The sequence below is a fragment of the Ranitomeya imitator genome, chromosome 3 (genome assembly GCF_032444005.1).
Source record: "Ranitomeya imitator isolate aRanImi1 chromosome 3, aRanImi1.pri, whole genome shotgun sequence".
NCBI classification, from domain to species: domain Eukaryota; kingdom Metazoa; phylum Chordata; class Amphibia; order Anura; family Dendrobatidae; genus Ranitomeya; species Ranitomeya imitator.
This window is the reverse complement of record NC_091284.1, coordinates 131,811,537-131,829,370: the sequence shown is the minus strand read 5'-3', so window position 1 is coordinate 131,829,370 and position 17,834 is coordinate 131,811,537. Positions and strand designations below refer to the sequence as shown.

At 41.6% G+C, this 17,834-nt stretch overlaps 1 protein-coding gene across 1 annotated transcript in view; it reads left to right on the top strand.

Annotated features, from left to right (window-relative positions):
• Positions 1–17,834, top strand: part of APOO (apolipoprotein O) — a 103,214-nt gene that overhangs the window by 81,789 nt on the left and 3,591 nt on the right. Inside the window, exons 7-8 of the mRNA XM_069761461.1 lie at positions 4,610–4,714; positions 16,553–16,642. Coding sequence (XP_069617562.1) covers positions 4,610–4,714; positions 16,553–16,639 — 192 coding nt within the window. The 3' untranslated portion in view covers positions 16,640–16,642. The remainder of the gene's footprint in view (positions 1–4,609; positions 4,715–16,552; positions 16,643–17,834) is intronic.

Here is a 17,834-nt window from a genome sequence, read left to right as displayed (position 1 = left end):
AGACAGTGAAAAACACTGACTCAATCTAAGCTGGACAAGAGAAAACAAATGAATAGCACAGAATTATTAAGCACACAGCATGTGTGCCACAGAAACAAAAACCAGACACTTACCTTTGCTGAAATGGCAGCAAGGCTGGAGGAACCAGACAAAGATCCAAAACCTCCCAGAACCATGGACAACTGGCAAGGACTAATGAATCCTGCACACCTAAATATCCCAGTCAGAACTGCAATCAGCAGATACACCTGGCCAGGACTGTGACTCAGGGACAACTTCATTCCCACCTACAACCACTGTAGGGAACCCAAAAGCAGAATTCACAACAGGGTGCACTGAAATTGACTTGATCTGGAGCGAACAGTGCGGTCCGGTAATCAGGCCAGCTTCAGAGCAGCGCTTACAAGCTCTATTGAAAAGTGCTGTAAGCAGTGTGCATGTGAGGCCTCCACTGATGATGGTATGTCTATCAACGGTAACTGATAACCTTGGCCATGAACAGTAAACCGTACAATTAAAAGTCCCTCTTTTTTTTTTTGAGAATGGAGAGAATTTTTAATAACAAGCAAAATGCAAAGTTGATTGTTTCTACTAGTACTTTGCAGTTTTACCTGTTAAAGAACATGAGACAACCCCTTTAAGGTAAGCTGCAAACATAATATAGGATTCATGGTTTTACCAGATGTAATCATGGCCAGGTCTGATGTTCACCCAATGGCTGTGCTGGGTGACTGCACTATTGAGCAATTTCCAGCACATTCATAGTGATGAGCAGTCAGGGAGTATTGAGCTGTGCCCAGAATTAATTGCATGTAAATGTGTTGCTTGCACAGATGTTTGTTTTTGGATACTTGCCCCAACCTGATTGGTCAGAGACTGAAGAAGGGTCTCACACTTTAATAAAATTTTAGCTTTGTGCTCCATGTGGTAAATTTACTCTTAAGTTTTTATTTCTAGATTTTCATGTAGACACAGTATGAATGAGTGAAGCTTCCCATATGACTTAGTTAGATATGGAGACTTGGGCTGATTATTGCTTTGCTTTTTCCAGCTCCAAGTGGGTTTTCCTACAGCCCATTCATACAGAATGAAGAGAACTTTGTGCCAACAGACAAAATACTAATTGTCTCATCCGCTGGAAGAAAGCGCTGTTTGTTCAGTGGCATTTTGTTCATGCCCTGCTTAATTGACAGTCAATTTAATATTACTTAAATCATTTGTCAGAACCTAATCGGGCATTTAATTTCTTACGGCGCAGAATGTTTAGATTTCTTGAAATATAAGGAAATCCAAGCCCAGTAAACTAAATTACTGGTTTGCAAACCTCTATATTGTGTTGTGTGATTTAACTATATAGTAATCTAATATATCGTAGAAGATTGTGGTGCAAAAGACAAAGATGAATAGCAGTGATCATACATGGGCTGTCCTCACAGACTTTTCACCATCATGTCTGTCTGTGTGACATAAAATACAAACAGAAACTGAATTGCATTACTGAAAAAGGGAAGTTCTTTTTCCGGCATATGTATGCATTTACCAGAAATCATCTGGCCACGCATGCAGTATTTGTTGATCTGTGTCACATTGTATGACCTAAGTAGAATTAAAGGGGTTATCTGGGATTTTAGTTATTTTTGCCTGTTAGACTTACAGACAGGTAGTTACTATATACCCGCCTGTTCTACACAGCGATGATCTCCATCTACTTAGAGTGGTCACAGACCGCTCCTGACTGTGATTCTCCCGCTTCCAGTGATGACATGTCGACAGAGCAGCATCTTCTCTTCCTCTCCATTCTGCTCTGTTTACGGTGTTTCTGTGCCAACGTCATGCTGATTGACAGCCATGTTCCCGCTGCCCAACTGCAAGGAGCTGGCTGTCAATCAGCATGACATCGGCAGTAACTCCCCGTTGACAGAAAAGACTAGAAAAGAAGACGCTGCTCTGTTGTCCAATGGTGAAATGAAGCAGGAGAGTAACCATCTGAGCCAGCAGAAATCATGGCTGGGCAGAACAGGGATGTGATTAGCGAGTACCTGCCTGTCAGTTCTTATAAGAAAGCATAACTGAAGTCCCGGATCATCCCTTTAAGTTATACAGAGGTTATTCATTGTCACAAAGTGTACTTCATAAACATGGGCTCTTCATGTGCCACATATGGTACATCTGAACAGCATGATATTACAGGTTTATTCTCTCCTCCTTCCATGGCAGAATAGCTCAGTATTACATCATTCAATGGAGAAGGTTATATTAGTTTTCCCATTTAAATGAGAACATACTCTTGCATCTTTATGAAATCAGATGCATACATAAGTATTGTAGAGCAACCTAGATGTCGTACCATAGTTCGGTATAACTCCGATGTTCTATGTAGCCACAATACGCCCATGTGCATGAGGCATAAAGCCAAGTTCACACACAGCAGATTTGAGGTGCAGATTCCGCACAGCAAAGCCACAAAAGTTACAGTACAATGCAAGTAAATGGGTTTTTCAAAATCCAATCACGTGTAAAACAAAAAAAAAATCTGCACAAAAATAAAAACTTAGTGGGGATCTCAAATTTGCAGCGTGATTATTCTTGCGTGGATTTTCATTGCATATTTCACCCTAGTCATTGCTTAGTAATAGAGGAGGATGAAATTCACAGCAAGTAACTTTCTGAGTTTTCTATGTGAATTTTTCTCATGGAATTGCATTAGATGCGGCAATTCTATAGGTAAAATGTCACGATCCATTTTTGGATTTGTGGCAGCTCTGGATCCACTTTGTTTAAATGTAGCTTTCTTCCTTATAGTTCATCGGGGGTTACTGTCCATTTTTGCCCCGCGCTGGCAATCTGGTGTAACTGCAGTATTGCTGGGCAGCTGATGTGGTGGTGACCACTGCCACCATCCTTTAAATGGTCACCTGATGCATCAGCTGACTGTTGGTGATAGAGTTTATCTTTGGAGACCAGCCTTGCAGGAGCAGCTCTCTGGTGTCATCAACTTCAGGTGTTTGGAGTCCTGTTGCTGTGCTATCTGCAGTGTGGAGCTTGGCAGCGGTGTCTGGAAGATAAGTGCTGTATTTTCACTTTGTCCCTTTGGTGTTTGTCACTGTCCCCTGTATGGTATTATCTGCAGTGGTGAGGCTAGTGCCCCTTGCCGGCCAGTGCACTGGCCAGGGCAGTATTAGGTGACAATGAGGGACTTAGGTTTGTGACGGCGGCAGGGGGGGGGAGACCCGCTTAGGGCGTTAGGGGAGTGCAGGGACAGGCTCAGGTGGTGACCATTTCCCTATCTGTAGGGCCTTCCTCTACCCAATACCATCCTGTTGTGTGAGTGTGTTGTGCCGTCCGCTGACTGACCACCCATTGGGTTGCAGTACCTATTGTGACATAAGAAACAAATATTTATTTTAGTGGGTTTCCACTGCAGAAACACGCTAAACGCATTTGAATCCATGCATGTATCAATACAGTTTTTCCAAAGTATCAAAAACAAAGCAGCCTAATGTAAAACATAAATAGGTGCCGGGAATGGAAGTTGTTCTGCGCTCTATGGAGTCACAACAAACCAATACTAGGGATGAAATTGCAAGTTTAATGTCTATGCGTTTCAGAGTCCACAGGCTCCTTCCTCAGGACAACCGTACATAACCGTGCATAACCATGAATGTATTGTTGTCCTGAAGAAGGAGTCGGTGGACCTTGAAACTCGTAGACATTAAACTTGCATTTTTATCCCTATTATTGGTTTGTCGTGACTCCAAAGAGCGCAGAACAACTTCCATTCCCGCCACCTATTATATACCCAGGAATCTGCAGCATCTGGATTCCAAGCTTTTTAGGTGTTGTCTCACACAACCCTATTAGGTGAGCAATTCTATTAATTCTTTATCATTTATTTATGTGGATACGACCCTATTGCGCTCTTGCATTTTTTTCATAATTTAAAACATGACATATCAAACTGAGAATAAAACTGCCAGTGAAAAAAATGCAATAAAAATTATTGTAAGAAAATTGCACTCAAAAGTTAATCGAATTTACCTAATGTACATAAAATCTGCAACATCAAATACTCATCGTGAAAACAAAGCCTTTATGTTCCTATACTCCTCCATTAGCGGTTGTCCTACATTCTCCCGACACCCATATACATGCCCAATTGGTAGACCCTTCATTGTAGTTCAAGTAGCCTCTACAGTAAAAAAAAGACAGCAGTTACCTAAATGAGGCCTAGTCATATAGCCATACGTTTTATTTTCATCCTACTTTATATTTTTGCAAACAAAAGCTGTTCACGTCTTAGTAAATTAGGCCTCATGTGACTAAGCAGTTTGAAGATGATATGTAAATCATATGTATAACATTTGTATAAGATATGGACGCTATGTCCTGGTGCACCGTCAGGGCTGTGATTAATGGCAGATGTATTCCTATAAATTTGTGCATTGGATTCCCCTTTTACCCCCCTCCTGTATTACTTAATTGTATCTTTGCTTTTTGAAGAATAAGGGCAATTTCCTAATATATTAGTCGAAGATTAATGAAGAAAAATTTCCTAGTAAAATGCACACTCCATAATGTTTTATTAATAATCACACTGTTTCTTTTCAAGGATACCGGTACAGTCTTATATGACTGGAGTCTTCAAGGACTTGTTACTTTAGAGTCATTGTGGAAAGATGGAGGGAAAAAGAAATCGTCAAAAAAACATGAAACGGTAAGATTGCATTATGGGGCTGTAAATTACTATACACCACATTATTCACAACTAGTGTGTTCCATGTGCAGTAAAATAACATAATTATCCCCCTTGTCAGACGCCGCTCCTGTAACGTCGGGGCTGTAATTTCCGACAATCACAAGGCAGTCAATCAGTGGTCACATTATATGCTCATTTTCCCCTTCCCAAACAGCACATTCATTGTGTGCACCATTATTTGGCAAGTGAGTATTTTGACCATATCATCATTTTTATGCAGATTTACCAACTCTGAGTTGTATAAACTTGAGTCTTTTTTTGGAAGAACAGATCAGATGTGTATGTGTGTAACGAGGAAGGTGCGGCCTAAGAATATAAATACCCTTTATCAAGATGTGCAGAATTATTAAGCAGCTTGTTTTCCTAAAGTAAAATGGGCCAAAAATGATTTAACCCCTTAACGACCGCCGATACGCCTTTTAATGGCGGCCGCTAAGGGTACTTAAACCACAGCGCCGTTAATTAACGGCATTGTGGAAAAAGTAAATAGCGCCCCCCAGAGTACGATTTTCTCCGGGGTCTCGGCTGCCGGGGGTAGCCGAGACCCCAGAGAACATGATTCGGGTCGGATTTTACCGACCCGGCTTTTGCGATCACCGGTAATTAACCGTTTACCGGCGATCGCAAAAAAAAAAAAAAACGCGAATTCTTTTTAATTTCTCTATCCTCCGATGTGATCGCACATCAGAGGACAGAGAAATGGGGTCCCAGGTAGCCCCCCAATACTTGCCTGTCTCCCCCGGTGCTCCTCGTGGCTCCCGATGGGCGCCGCCATCTTTTTCCGGCACCGGTAGAATCTTTGGGGTCTCGGCTGCCGGGGGTAGCCGAGACCCCAAAGAACATGATCGGGGTCGGTTTTACCAACCCCTGTTTTGCGATCGCCGGTAATTAACTGTTTACCGGCGACCGCAAAAAAAAAAAAGTAATGTGTAATTCTCTGTCCTCTGATGTGATCGCACATCAGAGGACAGAGAAATAGGGGGATTCGGGGACCCTGCCATACTTACCGGTGTCCCTGGGTCCTCCTGCTGCTCCTCCTGGCCTCCGGCGTCTTCATGGCAAAATAAAATGGCGGGCGCTTGCGCAGTGCGCCTACCATCTGTCGCCATCTGCTGGCTGGCAGGAGAAGAGCAGTTGGGGCTAAAATTAGGGTTAGGGCTAGGATTAGGGTTGGGGCTAGGGTTAAGGCTACAGTTAGGGTTCGGGTTGGGGCTAAATTTAGGGTTCGGGTTGGGGCTAAATTTAGGGTTAGGGTTGGGGCTAAATTTAGGGTTGGGGCTAAATTTAGGGTTAGGGTTGGGGCTAAATTTAGGGTTAGGCTTCTTTCACACTTACGTCGGTACGGGGCCGTCGCAATGCGTCGGCCCGACATACCGACGCACGTTGTGAAAATTGTGCACAACGTAGGCAGCGGATGTAGTTTTTCAACGCATCCGCTGCCCAATCTATGTCCTGGGGAGGAGGGGCGGAGTTACGGCCATGCATGCGCGGTCAGAAATGGCGGACGCGACGTACAAAAAAATGTTACATTGAACTTTTTTTGTGCCGACGGTCCGCCAAAACACAACTGATCCAGTGCACGACGGACGCGACATGTGGCCATCCGTCACGATCCGTCGGCAATACAAGTCTATGGGGAAAAAACGCATCCTGCGGGCACATTTGCAGGATCCGTTTTTTGTCCAAAATGACGGATTGCGACGGATGCCAAACGACGCGAGTGTGAAAGTAGCCTTAGGGTTAGGGTAGGGGCTAAAGTTAGGGCTAGGGTTGGGGCTAAAGTTAGGGTTAGAGTTGGGATGAGGGTTAGGGTTTGGATTAGGGTTGGTATTAGGGTTAGGGTTGGCGTTAGGTTTGGGATTAGGGTTAAGGTTAGGGTTGGGATTAGGGGTGTATTGGGATTAGGGTTAGGTTTGAGGTTAAGGTTGAGATTAGGATTAGGGGTGTGTTGGATTTAGGGTTTTGATAAGGGTTATGGTTAGGGTTGACATTAGGGTTGTTTTGGGGTAAGGGTTGTGATTATCGTTAGGCTTAGTGATTAGGATTATGGGTTGGGATTAGGGTTAGGGGTGTGTTGGGGTTAGGGTTGGAGCTAGAATTGGGGGGTTTCCACTGTTTAGGTACATCAGAGGGTCTCCAAACACGACAGCCAATTTTGCGCTCAAAAAGTCAAATGGTGCTCCCTCCCTTCCGAGCTCTGCCATGCGCCCAAACAGTGGTTTACCCCCACATATGGGGTACCAGCATACTCAGGACAAATTGGATAACAACTTTTGGTGTCCGATTTCTCTTGTTACCCTTGTGAAAATAAAATCTTGGGGGCTAAAAAATCTTTTTTGTGGGAAAAAAAATATTTTTTATTTTCACGACTCTGCATTCTAAACTTCTGTGAAGCACTTGGGCATTCAAAGTTCTCACCACACATCTAGATAAGTTCCATGGGGGGTCTAGTTTCCAAAATGGGGTCACTTGTGGGGGGTTTCTACTGTTTAGGCACATCAGGGGCTCTCCAAACGCGACTTGGCGTCCGATCTCAATTCCAGCCAATTCTACATTGAAAAAGTAAAACGGCACTCCTTCTCTTCCAAGCTCTGCGGTGCGCCCAAACAGTGGTTTACCCCCACATATGGGGTATTGACGTACTCAGGAGAAATTGCACAACAACTGTTGTGGTCTAATTTTTCCTGTTACCCTTGTGAAAATAAAAATTGGGGGGCAAAAAGATCATTGTTGTAGAAAAAATGCATTTTTTTTTTATTTTCACGGCTCTACGTTATAAACTTCTGTGAAGCACCTGGGGGTTTAAAGTGCTCACCACACATCTAAATAAGTTCCTTAAGGGGTCTAGTTTCCAAAATGGTGTCACTTGTGGGGGGTTTCTACTGTTTAGGCACATCAGGGGCTCTCTAAACGTGACATGGCGTCCGATCTCAATTCCAGCCAATTCTGCATTGAAAAAGTCAAACGGCGCTCCTTCACTTCCAAGTTCTGCGGTGCGCCCAAAAAGTGGTTTACCCCCACATATGGGGTATTGGCGTATTCAGGAGAAATTGCATAAGAAAATTTATGGTTACATTTCTGTTTTTACACTTGTGAAAATAAAAAAAATGGTTCTGAATTAAAATGTTTGCAAAAAAAAGTTAAATGTTCATTTTTTCCTTCCACATTGTTTCAGTTCCTGTGAAGCATGTAAAGGGTTAATAAACTTCTTGAATGTGGTTTTGAGAACCTTGAGGGGTGTAGTTTTTAGAATGGTGTCACACTTCGATATTTTCTATCATATAGACCCCTCAAAATGACTTCAAATGTGATGTGGTCCCTAAAAAAAAATGGTGTTGTAAAAATGAGAAATTGCTGGTCAACTTTTAACCCTTATAACTCCCTAACAAAAAAAAATTTTGTTTCCAAAATTGTGCTGATGTAAAGTAGACATGTGGGAAATGTTATTTATTAACTATTTTTCGTGACATATCTCTCTGATTTAAGGGCATAAAAATAAAAATTTTGAAAATTGCAAAATTTTGAAAATTTTCGCCATATTTCCGTTTTTTTCATAAATAATCGCAAGTAATATAGAAGAAATATTACCACTAACATGAAGTACAATATGTCACGAAAAAACAGTCTCAGAATCAGCGGGATCCGTTGAAGCGTTCCAGAGTTATAACCTCATAAAGTGACAGTGGTCAGAATTGTAAAAATTGGCTCGGTCATTAAGTACCAAATTGGCTCTGTCACTAAGGGGTTAACTGACTCTGAAAAGCCAAAAATGATTACAAGTCTTACAGAGGGTTGCAGATCTCTTGAAACTGCTACGATATTGGGTGTGATCAGAGAACAATCAAAAGTTTTCTTGCAAATGGTCAACAGGGTCCTGGGTTGCCAACCATCCAGAAATTCCAGGGCAGTCCATAAAAATATGGCACTATTTTGTCCTTTCTATAAAAATTGAGCTGTCCGTGATTTTTTGGGAGGCTGGAAAAAATGATACAAATTTTCACTGTAATTATCATCATCTTACAGTGGATGCAGCTGATGTCTTATGGGCTCTAGATCTGTATCACTTATAATAATAATTTATCACGGTTATCCAATGTGTCCGCAAGAAATATTGTCTGTCTCTAATTTTTTTTCTTACCCTGTCTAGAAAAAAAATAAAACATCAAGTTGGCAACTCTGACAGGGTAGTAAAAAAATGTGTTAAGAAAAAAAAGACACACATTGACTACCAAAGATTTGAGGGAAACCAAACGAGAAGCGACCAGAAGTCCAGTCTGCCCCTGTGCTGTCTTATTTCAGAACTCTACACCATCCCTGGCCAGAACTACGAGGTGCTCAGTACTCAGAGACATGGCCGAGGTAAGGAAGCCTGAAATCCGACCACCACTGAATAAGAAAGAGAAGTGGAAACGTCAAGACTGGGCCAATAAATGGCCAACCAAGCAGTGGAGACTTCAATCCATGCGATGGAGCATTATCCTGCATAAAAATCATGGTTTTCTTGAAACATGCAGATGTTTTATTAAAACATTGCTTGATGAAAGTGTCTTCTAAAAACTGGCATTAGGTTTGGGAGTTGATTTTGAGTACATTTTCAACCTTAAAAGGTCCAACTAGTACTAACCTTTGGCAGTACCCACTCATCTTACCGGTATTTGAGTCAAAAATGAAGGTCAGTGCCAATATCTGGTCCATCAAGAGTCACAGTTATCTCATCAGTTCATTAAAACCTTTGAAAAATCTGTCTTCAGATATTTCTTGGCCCAGTCTTGACGTTTTCACTTCTGTGTCTTTTTGTGTGGTGGTTGTGTTTCAGCCTTCCTTACCTTGGCCGTGTCTCTGATCACTGAACACCTTGTTCTTCTGGGCCTCCAGCGAGGTTGCAGTTCTGGAATATGACAGCAATGGAGGATCATGGACTCCTGGTCACTTCATGTTTGATTCTACTCAAATCTCTTGCATATAATGTGCTTCTTTTTTTCGAAACCCATGTTTGCGACTCTGTTGACTGTTTTTTTATGGTTCCGCGATCTTGCCCCAATATCTGAGGAATTTCAAGAATGCTGCATCTCTCGGTAAGAATACTTTACTTTTCAGAGTCGGTTTAATATCTTTTATCTTTGGCCCATTTTGCATGAGGAACACAAGCTTCCTAATAATCCTGCACACATTGATAAAGGGTGTTGTGTACTTGAAGGAGGGTGTGGACTAAGTATGCATCACCTAATCTGCTTCATCTAATAAGCATGTAAGTTTCTACAGTTTGAAGTTGGAAAATCTGCATAAAAAGTATGATATGGTCAAAATACTCACTAATAAATCTGCACACAATGAATGTGATGTTTAGGAAGGGGAAACGAGTGTGTGATGTGACCACTGAGTGGCTGCCTTGTAATTGTCGGAAATCACAGCATCAACATTAAAATTCTGCACAGTGCCTAATAATTCTGCACACAGTGTATTCCCCGTTGTTTTTTTCTCCTCATAGCCACTCTGTGGCTCTACAGTGTAGTGACTGCTCGGTAGCCAAAGTGATGTTCTTATGGGTTCATACGGTCGCAGTAAGCTTTGCCAAATGGCTGCACACTGAGCAGGACGCGGATGCGCCGCTCCACCATCCGGGATACCACACAAAAAGCAGTTTCTGGTACTCTAAGTATAAGGGTCCCTACCACATTCTTCACCTTCCGTTCTGACACCTACAACCAAGTAACCCCATGACTAAGACCCGGGAGGGTCGAAACGTTGGGTTGTTATGACAAGTTTTATCTCTACACTGCTTGTGGTCTGTTTATCTGTTTGAAACAATCTTTTTTGGAATAAAGTGTGTACAGCACATCTGCAAATTGACAAACAAGAGTGTGCGGTGAATGCCTCCCTATATACAGCATGAGCCCCACCTAGCCTCCCTATATACAGCATGAGCCCCACGTGGCCTCCTTATATACAGCATGAGCCCCACGTAGCCTCCCTATATACAGCATGAGCCCCACGTAGCCTCCCTATATACAGCATGAGCCCCACATAGCCTCCCTATACACAGCATGAGCCCCACGTAGCCTCCTTATATACAGCATGAGCCCCACGTGGCCTCCTTATATACAGCATGAGCCCCACGTAGCCTCCCTATATACAGCATGAGCCCCACGTAGCCTCCCTATATACAGCATGAGCCCCACATAGCCTCCCTATATACAGCATGAGCCCCACATAACCTCCCTATATGCAGCATAAGCCCCACATAGCCTCCCTATATACAGCATGAGCCCCACGTAGCCTACTATGTACATACAAACATCCCATACACATGAAAAATACAAACCCCAAATACTCACCTCTCTCCTGCTCCTCGGTGCCCTGCCTCTGCTCCTGTCCCCGGTGCACTGACTCTTCGCAGTGCACATCTAACGTGATGCCAAGAGTGTGCAAAGCAGTCATCAAAGCAAAAGGTGGCTACTTTGAAGAACCTAGAATATAAGACATAATTTAAGTTGTTTCACACTTTTTTGTTAAGTATATAATTCCACATGTGTTAATTCATAATTTTGATGCCTTCAATGTGAATGTACAATTTTCATAGTCATGAAAATACAGAAAAAGCTTCAAATGAGAAGGTGTGTTCAAACTTTCGGTCTGTACTGCGTGTGTGTATATATATGTATATATGTATATATATATATACATATATATACATATATATACATATATATACATACATATACAGTGGGGCAAAAAAGTATTTAGTCAGTCAGCAATAGTGCAAGTTCCACCACTTAAAAAGATGAGAGGCGTCTGTAATTTACATCATAGGTAGACCTCAACTATGGGAGACTAACTGAGAAAAAAAAATCCAGAAAATCACATTGTCTGTTTTTTTATCATTTTTTTTGCATATTATGGTGGAAAATAAGTATTTGGTCAGAAACAAACAATCAAGATTTCTGGCTCTCACAGACCTGTAACTTCTTCTTTAAGAGTCTCCTCTCTCCTCCACTCATTACCTGTAGTAATGGCACCTGTTTAAACTTGTTATCAGTATAAAAAGACACCTGTGCACACCCTCAAACAGTCTGACTCCAAACTCCACTATGGTGAAGACCAAAGAGCTGTCAAGGGACACCAGAAACAAAATTGTAGCCCTGCACCAGGCTGGGAAGACTGAACCTGCAATAGCCAACCAGCTTGGAGTGAAGAAATCAACAGTGGGAGCAATAATTAGAAAATGGAAGACATACAAGACCACTGATAATCTCCCTCGATCTGGGGCTCCACGCAAAATCCCACCCCGTGGGGTCAGAATGATCACAAGAACGGTGAGCAAAAATCCCAGAACCACGCGGGGGGACCTAGTGAATGAACTGCAGAGAGCTGTGACCAATGTAACAAGGCCTACCATAAGTAACACACTACGCCACCATGGACTCAGATCCTGCAGTGCCAGACGTGTCCCACTGCTTAAGCCAGTACATGTCCGGGCCCGTCTGAAGTTTGCTGGAGAGCATTTGGATGATCCAGGGGAGTTTTGGGAGAATGTCCTATGGTCTGATGAAACCAAACTGGAACTTTTTGGTAGAAACACAACTTGTCGTGTTTGGAGGAAAAAGAATACTGAGTTGCATCCATCAAACACCATACCTACTGTAAAGCATGGTGGTGGAAACATCATGCTTTGGGGCTGTTTCTCTGCAAAGGGGCCAGGACGACTGATCCGGGTACATGAAAGAATGAATGGGGCCATGTATCGTGAGATTTTGAGTGCAAACCTCCTTCCATCAGCAAGGGCATTGAAGATGAAACGTGGCAGGTCTTTCAACATGACAATGATCCAAAGCATACCGCCAGGGCAACGAAGGAGTGGCTTCGTAAGAAGCATTTCAAAATCCTGGAGTGGCCTAGCCAGTCTCCAGATCTCAACCCTATAGAAAACCTTTGGAGGGAGTTGGAAGTCTGTGTTGCCAAGCGAAAAGCCAAAAACATCACTGCTCTAAAGGATATCTGCATGGAGGAATGGACCAACATACCAACAACAGTGTGTGGCAACCTTGTGAAGACTTACAGAAAACGTTTGACCTCTGTCATTGCCAACAAAGGATATATTACAAAGTATTGAGATGAATTTTTGTTTCTGACCAAATACTTATTTTCCACCATAATATGCAAATAAAATGTTAAAAAAACAGACAATGTGATTTTCTGGATTTTTTTTTCTCAGTTTGTCTCCCATAGTTGAGGTCTACCTATGATGTAAATTACAGACGCCTCTCATCTTTTTAAGTGGTGGAACTTGCACTATTGCTGACTGACTAAATACTTTTTTGCCCCACTGTATATACATATATATACATATATACACAGTGCCTTGCGAAAGTATTCAGCTCCCTGGAACTTTTCAACCTTTTCCCACATATCCTGCCTCAATCAAAAAGTTGCCAAATGTAAATTTTTTGTGAAGAATCAACAACAAGTGGAACACAATTGTGAAGTTGAATGAAATTTATTGGTTATTTAAAATTTTTGTGGTAATTCAAAAACTGAAAAGTGGTGTGTGCAATATTATTCGATCCCTTTAACTTAATACTTTGTTGCGCTACCTTTTGCTGCGATTACAGCTGCAAGTCACTTGGGGTATGTCTCTATCAGTTTTGTACATCGAGAGACTGAAATTCTTGCCCATTTTTCCTTGGCAAACAGCTCGAGCTCAGTAATTTGATGGAGATCGTTTGTGAACAGCAGTTTTCAGCTCTTTCCACAGACTCTCGATGGGATTGAGGTCTGGACTTTGACTTGGCCATTCTAACACCTGGATACATTTATTTGTGAACCATTCCATTGTAGATTTTGCTTTATGTTTGGGATCATTGTCTTGTTGGAAGACAAATCTCCGTCCCTGTTTCAGGTCTTTTGCAGACTCCAGCAGGTTTTCTTCAAGAATGGCCCTGTATTTGGCTCCATCCATCTTCCCATCAATTTTAACCATCTTCCCTGTCCTTGCTGAAGAAAAGCAGGCCCAAACCATGATGCTGCCACGATGTTTGACAGTGGGGATGGTGTGTTCGGGGTGATGAGCTGTGTTCCCTTTACGCCAAACATATCATTTGGCATTGTTGCCAAAAAGTTCAATTTTGGTTTCATCTGACCAGAGCACCTTCTTCCACATGTTTGGTGTGTCTCCCAGGTGGCTTGTTGCAAACTTTAAACCACACTTTTTATGGCTTTCTTCTTGCCACTCTTCCATAAAGGCCAGATTTGTGCAGTGTACGACTGATTGTTGTCCTGTGGGCAGACTGTCCCACCTCAGCTGTAGATCTCTACAGTTCATCCAGAGTGATCATGGGTTTCTTGGCTGCATCTCTGATCAGTCTTCTCCTTGTTTGAGATGAAAGTTTAGAGGGACGGCCGGGTCTTGGTAGATTTGCAGTGGTATGATACTGCTTCCATTTCAATATGATCGCTTGCACAGTGCTCCTTGGGATGTTTAAAGTTTTGGAAATCATTTTGTATCCAAAATCCGGCTTTAAACTTCTCCACAACAGTATCATGGACCTGCCTGTTGTGTTCCTTGGTCTTCATAATGCTCTCTGTGCTTCAAACAGAACCCTGAGACTATCACAGAGCAGGTGCATTTATACGGAGACTTGATTACACACAGGTGGATTATATTTATCATCATTAGGCATTTAGGACAACATTGGATCATTCATAGATCCACAATGAACTTCAGGAGTGAGTTTGCTCCACTGAAAGTAAAGGGGCCGAATAATATTTCACGCCCCACTTTCAGTTTTCGAATTTCCACAAAAATTTAAAATAACCAATAAATTTCGTTCAACTTCACAATTTTATTCTGCTTGTTGTTGATTCTTCACCAAAAATTTACATTTGGTATCTTTATGTTTGAAGCATTATATGTGGGAAAAGGTTGAAATGTTCCAGGGGGCCGAATACTCTTGCAAGGCACTGTGTGTGTATATATATATATATATATATATATATATATATATATATATATATATATATATATATATATATATATATATATATATATATATATATATATATATATATATATATATATATATATATATATATATATATACAGTGGGGCAAAAAAGTATTTAGTCAGTCAGCAATAGTGCAAGTTCCACCACTTAAAAAGATGAGAGGCGTCTGTAATTTACATCATAGGTAGACCTCAACTATGGGAGACAAACTGAGAAAAAAAAATCCAGAAAATCACGTTGTCTGTTTTTTTATCATTTTATTTGCATATTATGGTGGAAAATAAGTATTTGGTCAGAAACAAAATTTCATCTCAATACTTTGTAATATATCCTTTGTTGGCAATGACAGAGGTCAAACGTTTTCTGTAAGTCTTCACAAGGTTGCCACACACTGTTGTTGGTATGTTGGCCCATTCCTCCATGCAGATCTCCTCTAGAGCAGTGATGTTTTTGGCTTTTCGCTTGGCAACACGGACTTTCAACTCCCTCCAAAGGTTTTCTATAGGGTTGAGATCTGGAGACTGGCTAGGCCACTCCAGGACCTTAAAATGCTTCTTACGAAGCCACTCCTTCGTTGCCCTGGCGGTGTGCTTTGGATCATTGTCATGTTGAAAGACCCAGCCACGTTTCATCTTCAATGCCCTTGCTGATGGAAGGAGGTTTGCACTCAAAATCTCACGATACATTGCCCCATTCATTCTTTCATGTACCCGGATCAGTCGTCCTGGCCCCTTTGCAGAGAAACAGCCCCAAAGCATGATGTTTCCACCACCATGCTTTACAGTAGGTATGGTGTTTGATGGATGCAACTCAGTATTCTTTTTCCTCCAAACACGACAAGTTGTGTTTCTACCAAACAGTTCCAGTTTGGTTTCATCAGACCATAGGACATTCTCCCAAAACTCCTCTGGATCATCCAAATGCTCTCTAGCAAACTTCAGACGGGCCCGGACATGTACTGGCTTAAGCAGTGGGAAACGTCTGGCACTGCAGGATCTGTGTCCATGGTGGCGTAGTGTGTTACTTATGGTAGGCCTTGTTACATTGGTCCCAGCTCTCTGCAGTTCATTCACTAGGTCCCCCCGCGTGGTTCTGGGATTTTTGCTCACCGTTCTTGTGATCATTCTGACCCCACGGGGTGGGATTTTGCGTGGAGCCCCAGATCGAGGGAGATTATGAGTGATCTTGTATGTCTTCAATTTTCTAATTATTGCTCCCACTGTTGATTTCTTCACTCCAAGCTGGTTGGCTATTGCAGATTCAGTCTTCCCAGCCTGGTGCAGGGCTATAATTTTGTTTCTGGTGTCCTTTGACAGCTCTTTGGTCTTCACCATAGTGGAGTTTGGAGTCAGACTGTTTGAGGGTGTGCACAGGTGTCTTTTTATACTGATAACAAGTTTAAACAGGTGCCATTACTACAGGTAATGAGTGGAGGAAAGAGGAGACTCTTAAAGAAGAAGTTACAGGTCTGTGAGAGCCAGAAATCTTGATTGTTTGTTTCTGACCAAATACTTATTTTCCACCATAATATGCAAATAAAATGATAAAAAAACAGACAATGTGATTTTCTGGATTTCTTTTTCTCAGTTTGTCTCCCATAGTTGAGGTCTACCTATGATGTAAATTACAGACGCCTCTCATCTTTTTAAGTGGTGGAACTTGCACTATTGCTGACTGACTAAATACTTTTTTGCCCCACTGTATATATATATATATATATATATAAACACATGTATAAGACTCTCAATGTTCTTTAGTAATTACAATGTGCAAATAATATTTCTTTCCGTTCTAGCCCGTGAGTCCGGTCCAAGCAGACGGCAATGATCCATCATCAGCTGGCATGACCCAGCCACAGACTACCGCTCAAAGCATCAAGTAAAAGGTGAGTTTTTACATACACTATGTATTCCCCGTGTACACACGTTAAGAGGAATTTCTTAGAAAGACAATCAAGCATGGGGCACAAGATACTTTGGTTTTCCTTTTGGGTAGTATTTTTTATCATTTTCTTAGGACCTCTTTACTAGAAATTATTTTGTTTTAAAACCATCAACAATTGCTGGTTTGAAAATTTTTCTCTGTATCTCCGGATGAACATTTCTGTCGTAGCCATCCTCCCTGCCTCTGTGGACTTTTCTTCCCGCTTGGCAAGAAACATCACTGTTGCTTAGCGAGAGATGTAATGAAGTGGCCATTAGGGGAATATTACAGAATCACATAAATGACAGATCACTAGTAAACTGCATGAAGGGCAAGCAAAGAGTATTTCATGTTTACTAAATTTGTTAATTTTAACAAGTGATGGGGTGGGGGTCTGCCACATTGTGAGGATCAGCCAAATCTGTTTGTGTGCCAACATTCTCCTACTCTCAAGGAAACAGAAGAGCATCTAAAGATTGTCTGTATTGTCTGTTTTATCCCTTTTATTTTATAACTATTTTGCATATTTGTATGTCACTGTATTTTGTACCTTTTTTATTTATTTTTTAATCGCTGTACATTTTATATGAAAGTTTAAAACTTTAATACGGTAAGTTTGGACCTTACATGCTTTCTCTAACCAATCTATAGCCTTTCTGAGAGCGTTTGTCATTTTGACTGTCAGCATTGTGCATTTTGGGGACTCGTCACCCCTTGGTTGGCAGCATATTGTGTCTCTGGTCAATGTGACCGCATCAGAGTACAATTTATGCTCAATTTGTAGTTTGAGTGGAAGGTGAGGGCAAGACTGAGTGAATGGAGATAGATTAACCCTTTGCAGTTGCACCCCTGTCACATGTTGATACTGTATGTTTGTGACTATAATACATTGTCTCTCCTGTTGGTGATTTATTGCTCAGAGGCGCAAAACGTAACTTATTTACCCTGACATATACTTATACCAGAATACCCATACTGCTATTATTTATGGGCTGTAGTGATCCTTTTCATTGTTACACATTCCTCATTCTGTCAGATCATATAAGTCCTTTTAATTAAGCACTTATTGATTTGGCCTCTTTTGTGTTGTTGGAAGTGTTGCAGCCAGAAAAGATTGTGACCTATTTTCCTCTTAGGAGTATAAACAGGTCCTC